Here is a 7,691-nt window from a genome sequence, read left to right on the forward strand (position 1 = left end):
CAAGCCTGCTATATATTTAAAAAAAACTTCTTGTTTCATCTCATTCAGAACTTCAGACGTTTTCACTTGTCGACTCCAGAAAGATTTATGTCATTCCTGATGTCCTATCGAATCATAAAACTGATTAAAGTGAAATATTTAAATTGGAAGACAACCCATTAAATGTTTCGTTAATCAAACAATCTAAAACTGTAACTTGTCCTTTGTGGGGAGTGGACCCCTGGAGTTCCCATGAGGACCCCTGGGGTCCATGAATGCCTGCGATCAGATTGGCCTACTAATGTATTTCTCTCAGAAATCGTGGAATATGTAATTAAACAAACAAATACAAACGCCTAGAGCTGCTTTTCAACACTAATCGTCTTTTTGCATACAAAGATGAATCCTCCACCTTCGGACATGGGGGGGGGGGGGGGGGGGCAATTATTCTCTTAAAACTGTCACCAATACCAGAGATGCTTTGTGTAAAACAAGTTATTTTCCATTGTGCATACAACTCAGTGAAATGTTTTTCTTACACTTCATCTTCAGTGAGGAGGTGGAGGAAGAGTAATTTCGTATTTTCTGGATTGGTAGTCTACTTCTACTAAAACGCGACACACACACACACACACACACACACACACACACACACACACACGAACACACACGAGTGTTGTGCCTTTGCCGCCTCCCGCTGCAGCCCACCCGGCCCCTGCCCTCCCTATACGCGCCTCCCCGGCTCGTTTTCCCACTGCTGAGAGGAGCAGGACGCGGCCACAGCGGCGGGAAGCAAATTATCTACAAGCACTTCCCTTGAAAAAAAAAAAAAAAAAAAAAAAAGTTCACACTCACATACACAGATGCCACCACAAGTAGCGACTCACATCGTTTTAGAGCTGATCGAGGGAGCTTACTGGGAATAACCTGACAGGAGGATATAGTGGAGCAAAACGGATACTTATTGTTGATTCGTACTTTTAATACAGGTGCTTTTCTGTTGCTTTTATTGCGCTTCATCTGGTTCAACTTTTTTTTAATACTTTTTTCCCGTACTGCCGTGTCTAAATAGCATCAACAGGATTTAGGCCTGAGCGCGTGTATTTTGCGTTTTATTAAGTTGTGCCACTGGAGATACACGTGACGGTGTCAGACAGACAGGGAGCCTCCTTCTATAATCGCATCTCTTTAATCATTTTATAATAAAAGGACTACAAAGTCTGGATGGAGTACGACCTGACTTTGAATGCAGCAGCACACTTGTTGGAGGAGCGCACCACGATCGCACCTTGATACAAAGTCACCCCAGAACTGAGAGAAAAATAAAATCTCAACATCTCTACTTCTGCACTGCGCTGTGGGAGGTGTGGATGTTGTCGCTACTGTTGACAGGCTATGCATTGACTGCAGCTGTCAAACTCATGGGATCCTCCTGCCCCCCGAGCAACTGGGAGCACTGTTGAAGTCTCCACTGCGCATGTCTGTGCGCTGGACAGCTCCAGAGAGGGAAATTTAAAAACGGTTTTTGGAGAATCAAGTGCAACACAGCGAAATACAGTACGGGGGCTCGCGACCGGTTCAAACATTCTTCAATATCATCCAAAACAGGTGATTCTTTATTATTATTTCTCTCTTTCCGCATCATAGTCTTTGTAAGATTGTTGTTGTTTTTATGAAAATATTGGCATTTTAAAGATTAAGGATTTATACTTACAGAATCATTTCTCTGTAGGCTAAATTACATTCAAACCTAATGTGACCAAACTGTTGTGTACAAATTTAGACTGAATGCTTATTCAATACAAGCTGTATTATTCTATGTATTTTTATGAAATTCAATTAGGGGATCAAAAAACATTCAAACTGTAAAATGGGCTTCAGCTACAACAAAGGCACACTGATTGTTTTTGAATATGTCTATTCTTGTGTTTAATGTTCATTGAGACTTACATTTGAGTTTAAAATGTTTGCTTTTATTGTACTATTTTTCACATTTTGGAAAATGAACATGCTGTTTCATCATGTTTATCAATAATTTGAATATAAATATTAGTATTGTGATCATTTCTTCTACATAGCTTGTTTAGCTCAGTTTGAAGACTCACTGGGGAGATGACCTAAAGTGTGTTCATTTCATTTATTCTATTGCAGTGGTACCACATAGCCCAGGAAATGATAGAAGGTGGAATTACATCCAGGATGTCAGGAATAATTGAGAATGCTGGGCATCATCCGTCTCCACAGGACTACAGGTAAGACTTGTGATTTAAAATATGTTCAGTTATATTAGGGCTTCTAGCGCTAAACAACTAATTATTTTATTGTCATATTGTCAAAAACACTCAGGATCAAATATGTGATGCCTCAATAGATAAAAAGCATATTTTTTATTAAACGAAACCCTCAAAGGTGTTTCCCAAATGGTCATGGTACAAGCTGTCTAACCCCACTATGTTTAAAAAAGGTAGATGGACAGCTCTTTTTGTGCATGGGGGGTTTCATGAAAAAGGACAGAGAGAGAAAAAATCCTGAAGAATAAATGATTTTCAGTCTGAATGGATCTGTCAGAAACCATCAGCTCTGTTTACACTCCCGCTGTCGGCACACGGAGAGCCTGAGCCTCTTGGCCTGCCGGCTTGGGGGGAGACGGGTGCTCTGGGTCACCAGTATGCACAAGTGGCTCCCAATTAGAAAAGGAGGGAGGCAGGGAGGGAGGGAGGGAAGAGGAGGAGGTGCAATATTTAGTGTTGTTAAACCTCTGGGAAGGCTCGGAGGATACATGGAGACACCAGCTCAACATGTTCTGCATCAGTGAGCAATTTCTATGCTGCTGGTATGAGGAGGGGAGGTGGGAATACCCCCCATGTAACATCTATTTGTTTCTATTGTATTGGGAATTTTTTATGGCAAATTGCAACCTATAGTATAGATTTGTGAAACAAAGAGTGAAAGAACAGCCATATCAAATATTGTAAATAGTTATTGTACTTTGAGTTTTTGTTAAAATTCTAAACAAAAGGGGAAAAAAGTCGCTTCAACATTCAATCAGTCAAAGACTCTCCAATTATTATGCTTCAACGTTATTTTCTATAGTTTGTCAGAAGTGAAAGAAAACTCCCGGCAGCAAGGCGGAGAAAAAGAAAAAGAACGAGAGTCAGTCTCACAAGAGGTACACTAAACTTCACAGCGCCAGCTGAGATATTGCCACACTAACACGCAGGGTGTTAAACTTCACAATGCAACCTGCTGCAGAAAGGATGATCACTCGAAATCATTTACTGGCGCATGCAAGGTGTTCCAGGACGTGTGCTGCTGATTTCTGGCTGCAATGATGTCACTTATTCAGACGGCAGACACAGAGCCCTGACCTCAAACTACATTTTCACCCCCCCCCCCCCCCCCCCCCCCCACCCCCCCACCCCCCCCTCTGGCCCGGGAGGGGGTGATGGTGGGGGGTTGGGGTGAGGATAGAGGCTGGAAAGGGACAGGGAAGCAGATGGCATCCTATTTGTCCCTCTTATGTGAGGGCTGTCATTCCAACAGATTAATGCAAGGGCTGTGTAAAGAAAAGAAACGACAGAGACAATCAAGGAAGGGTCTGGGGAAGACAATAGAGCCACGTGCCACTGGGCAGATTTGTCGTTTGGCACACAATAGGTGATCATTTTTCAATAGACAAGGCCAACTGTTGCAGGCAACATGTGCTGCTGTCCCATGTTTCAAACGATCTCATGCGTTGTTTACTTATGATTCAGCCAATGGTGAAAGGCGAGACTGTGGTCACCTGACACAGGGTTGATTTTTTATTAGATGTGGTTTGTGTGTGTATGGGGGGGTGAGCTCCTACACTGTCCACAGACCCTAACTGAATAGCATGTGTTGTCATAGCGACCCCAATTACTAAACCCTCGCAGAGTAAGTGTGTGTGTGTGCAGAGGAGACTGGAGAGGATTCAAGAGGATTCCTCTCTTTTCTTTTCTTTTCTTTCTCTTTGAGACTCGCCACATAAAAGATGTAATGACTGAAAGCTGATTGGTACTGGCAGTGCACTGGTTAAACAGAAATTCTACATTAAATCCAATTTATAGCACAGCGTTCATAAAATTATGGGTTTTAAAAAATATTCTTAGGTAAAAAATAAAATACTACAAAAGATTAAATTGTTATTTTGCATTTATTCTATTTTTTTTTTTAAATGTGTTCATGGTGATCAATAAAGCAGACGAGTATTAACTATGGGAAAAACAAAGTGTCACACCTAGAAGAAGAAAAACAATCTCAACAGACGATTTACTGTGAATGGAAAGCTTGTTTAACTCCCTCATTGTTGATTAAAACTGTCACTGCTAAATAACACTTGTAGTTAATCTACTTATGGTAAATCCTGGATGGCATGGCTAATACGCGGCTTCACTGAGCAGCTTTCATCTCTGTTTGCCCACATTCAGACTCATTACAGTGGTCTTGACTTTGAAGGACGAAATGTTCTATCAAGTGTTTAGATTTAAATTCCACTTGTGGTCCGTGTGTGTCTGAGCTGACAGCCGTGTTAACCAACCTCCCCCCCCCCCCCCCCTCCTCCTCCTCCTCCTCCTCCTCCTCCTCGTCTCCTGAAGGCTTCTGACCACGGACCCCTCCCAGCTGAGGGAGGAGGACCTCCCTGGGGACCTACAGTCTCTGTCATGGCTCACCTCTGTGGATGTGCCCCGGCTACAGCAGATGGCTGATAGCCGAGGCCACAGTAACGGGCCCTCCCAGGGCAGCTTGTTGGAGCAACAGACAGGTGAGAGGACAGGGAGGGGACAGTGCAACATTCAAAAACCGCATCATCTCTCTGATTGGATAAATCAGCACTGCCTGGATTCTTCTGGATTTCCGGCCTCTGCAGATAAAAACAGTTTTATAGCAAAAGATAATGACTAATGGCCGATACAATATTGATGTTTTTGTCATTGGGAACTGTTCTTCACTAAAACATAGCACAGTTAACCTCAGAGATTAATCAATTTGGATCGTTTTTGGTGTGGAGATTGAGCTACGAGCTTTTGCTCACCTTAATATTGAGCTCAACAGATTTAAAAAAGAAGGCATAACACAATGAAAGTGTTTCTTACAAGACAATCCAAAGACCCCATACTGAACTAAATGGCGAACCACTTTCAACTCTCTCTCTGTGAAGAAAGCAATGTTAAAGTCTGTAAATGGTACGCTTCTTATACGTGGTATTTTTTGGGTATTAGGCTCATTCTACTCTACTGTACAGCCAAGATTTTCAAACCCAAGATATCACACCATAACTCTCTGGATGAATAGAAAGCACTCGAAAAAAAGAGAAAAAAGATCTGATGAAGTTTTCAGTGAATCTTAACAGTAATCTGGCTGCTCCTCCTCACAGCTCAGCTGAGTAACATGTCTGCGATGACAGCGGGTCAAGGCTCCATGCTCCACCTCCAGAGCAACATGCAGCACAGCCCTCTGGGAATCAGCATCATCAACACCCACAGCGGAAGTGTGAGTTTTATCAGCAATGTGAAGAAGAAAAAGTGTACGTGTTGTGTTTTATAGGGTTGATTGACAAATTTGATCTGCTTCACAGATGTCTCCATTCTCCATGAATGGGATGCCCTCTCCAGGATACCAGTGCCCTACCTCAGTCTACCAGACTACACCCCAGCAGGTGTACTCTCTCACCCAAACTGGACAACAGGTACCAAACGCTCAGCTAGTAAAGTACTGTGCTCTTATTTTTGTTGGTAAATTGGTTCCTTATTATTTTCTCTTTGTTTTCTCATAGTGTTCAACTGGTGGGCTGTATAGCAATGTCTCTTTCAACAACCAAAGTCTTTTCACGCAACCTCGTCTGGCTCCACAAGACCAGGAGCTGCAGCCCAAGTCTTTTCCCAAACCAATCTATTCCTACAGGTCAGACCTCACTTATGTAGATAAAATATATTAACACCCACAAAATCTTCTGAATTATCTTTAGTGTGTTTCTCCTTCTCTGCTTTGAATTACTCTCAAATAAAGATTTATTTTGGGGATTTTTTTTTCAGCTGTTTGATTGCCATGGCTCTGAAGAACAGCAAAACTGGCAGCCTCCCCGTCAGTGAGATCTATAGCTTTATGAAGGAACACTTCCCTTATTTCAAGGTATGATACTCTATACACATGACAGAGAAGGACTACAAGAGAAGGTGTATGTAGATAAAGAGTGTGACTCATTACACACCACTTCTCTCCTTGCAGACCGCACCCGATGGATGGAAGAACTCAGTCAGACACAACCTGTCCTTAAACAAATGCTTTGAGAAAGTGGAGAACAAGACGAGCAGCTCATCCCGTAAGGGCTGTCTGTGGGCGCTGAACCCTGCCAAAATTGACAAGATGGAGGAAGAGATGCAGAAGTGGAAACGCAAGGACCTCCCAGCCATCCGACGCAGCATGGCCAACCCTGGTTAGTAATTCATTTCTAACTACTCCTAAAAAAAGAGAGAACAAGTCTTCCAAATCTGACATCACGTTTGAACTTAGTCTGAACATTTTTGTTTTTCCTGCAGATGAGTTGGACAAACTGATCACAGACCGCCCGGAGAACTGCAGACGTAAGGCTTTAGAGCCCGGCATGACCCGTCTGCCCAGCTGTCCCACTGGCCTCACGCTGCCCGTCTCAGCCCAGATGCAGCCTCAGCCGATAGTCACGCTGTCCCTGCCCTGTTTACCCATGCACCACCACCACCACCACCACCAGCTTCAGGCCCAGCTCCACGTTCAGGCCCGCCTGTCCCCCATGTCCCCTGCCCCGGCGCAGACACCTCCGCTCCACACGGTTCCTGACCTGTCCCACAGTCCACTCACCCAGCACCCCAGCAAGCCGCCGGACGATTTCTACAGTGTGCACGGGGATACACACACAGAGGTGGATGCGCTGGACCCTAGCATCATGGACTTTGCCCTTCAAGGTAAATCTATTTTTTTACGTGTGTTTTGTTTGCCATATAATCAAAGTGTTGTTCCATCAGTACACTAACCTCTCTATCGATCTGCCCAGGTAATCTGTGGGAAGAAATGAAGGACGACAGCTTTAACCTGGATGCTTTGGGTACCTTCAGTAACTCACCCCTCCGACTATCAGACTGTGACTTGGGAACAGCCAACCTGACTCCTGTCTCCACTGGAGCAAACCTGCAGATGTCAGATGTGCAAGTGACGGGCCTCTACACTTCCTACACCTCCCAGGACCACCTGTCTTCTCAGTACATGGGCGCGCCGGCCAACAGCAAGCCCATCGCCCTGATATAAAGCAGCTGAACTGTCTCCTGCAGATTCAACCTGATTCCTTCAGCTGTCTGTGGATATCTGTGGACGCCAACTAAAGAAAACTGAGGTCAAAGTCTGATTTCTGGTTTCTTTCGTGCTTCAAAACGTACAAATCACACAGATCTTCTACAGTCAGCTGGGAACTACCTGGAGAAGGATGTTTGAACATCATTTCACTTGCGGTCCACAAGAAAATTGCTCCTTAAGAACTAAAACTGCTGATGTGTAAAAAGTGTGTCAGACTCTTAATATCTAGCTTTGCCGAGCGAAGACTCAAAGCCTGTATGAGTACAGAGACTATATGGAGATGTACGTGTAAGTTAGCATCCGCCAGTTTTTCTACTGTTCACTCTGCGTTTAAAGGCCCTACCATACTGTAGCTCCCTGCCTCTTGT

The 7,691-nt window shown here is 43.9% G+C and overlaps 1 protein-coding gene across 1 annotated transcript; it reads left to right on the forward strand.

Annotated features, from left to right (window-relative positions):
* The first annotated feature begins 2,151 nt into the window (after window positions 1-2,151).
* On the forward strand, window positions 2,152-7,293 carry foxn4 (forkhead box N4). Its single transcript, XM_076099497.1, has 9 exons — window positions 2,152-2,231; window positions 4,596-4,762; window positions 5,375-5,490; window positions 5,576-5,686; window positions 5,774-5,901; window positions 6,033-6,129; window positions 6,226-6,433; window positions 6,537-6,938; window positions 7,028-7,293. The coding sequence occupies exons 1-9, from the start codon at window positions 2,152-2,154 to the stop codon at window positions 7,276-7,278; spliced, it is 1,560 nt and encodes a 519-aa protein (XP_075955612.1). The 3' UTR covers window positions 7,279-7,293.
* The last annotated feature ends 398 nt before the right edge of the window (window positions 7,294-7,691 follow it).

This window comes from Anarhichas minor, unplaced genomic scaffold (genome assembly GCF_050575085.1).
Source record: "Anarhichas minor isolate MPS153535 unplaced genomic scaffold, ASM5057508v1 ptg000025l, whole genome shotgun sequence".
In the NCBI taxonomy this organism is placed as follows: domain Eukaryota; kingdom Metazoa; phylum Chordata; class Actinopteri; order Perciformes; family Anarhichadidae; genus Anarhichas; species Anarhichas minor.

Excerpts from the sequence above, each read along its gene's own strand:
- foxn4 (XM_076099497.1), top strand. The coding sequence starts at position 2,152 with ATGATAGAAGGTGGAATTACATCCAGGATGTCAGGAATAATTGAGAAT. Across the intron at positions 5,902-6,032 it reads AAACCAATCTATTCCTACAG|CTGTTTGATTGCCATGGCTC; the intron begins GTCAGACCTCAC and ends TTTTTTTTTCAG. Across the intron at positions 6,434-6,536 it reads ACGCAGCATGGCCAACCCTG|ATGAGTTGGACAAACTGATC; the intron begins GTTAGTAATTCA and ends TTTTTCCTGCAG.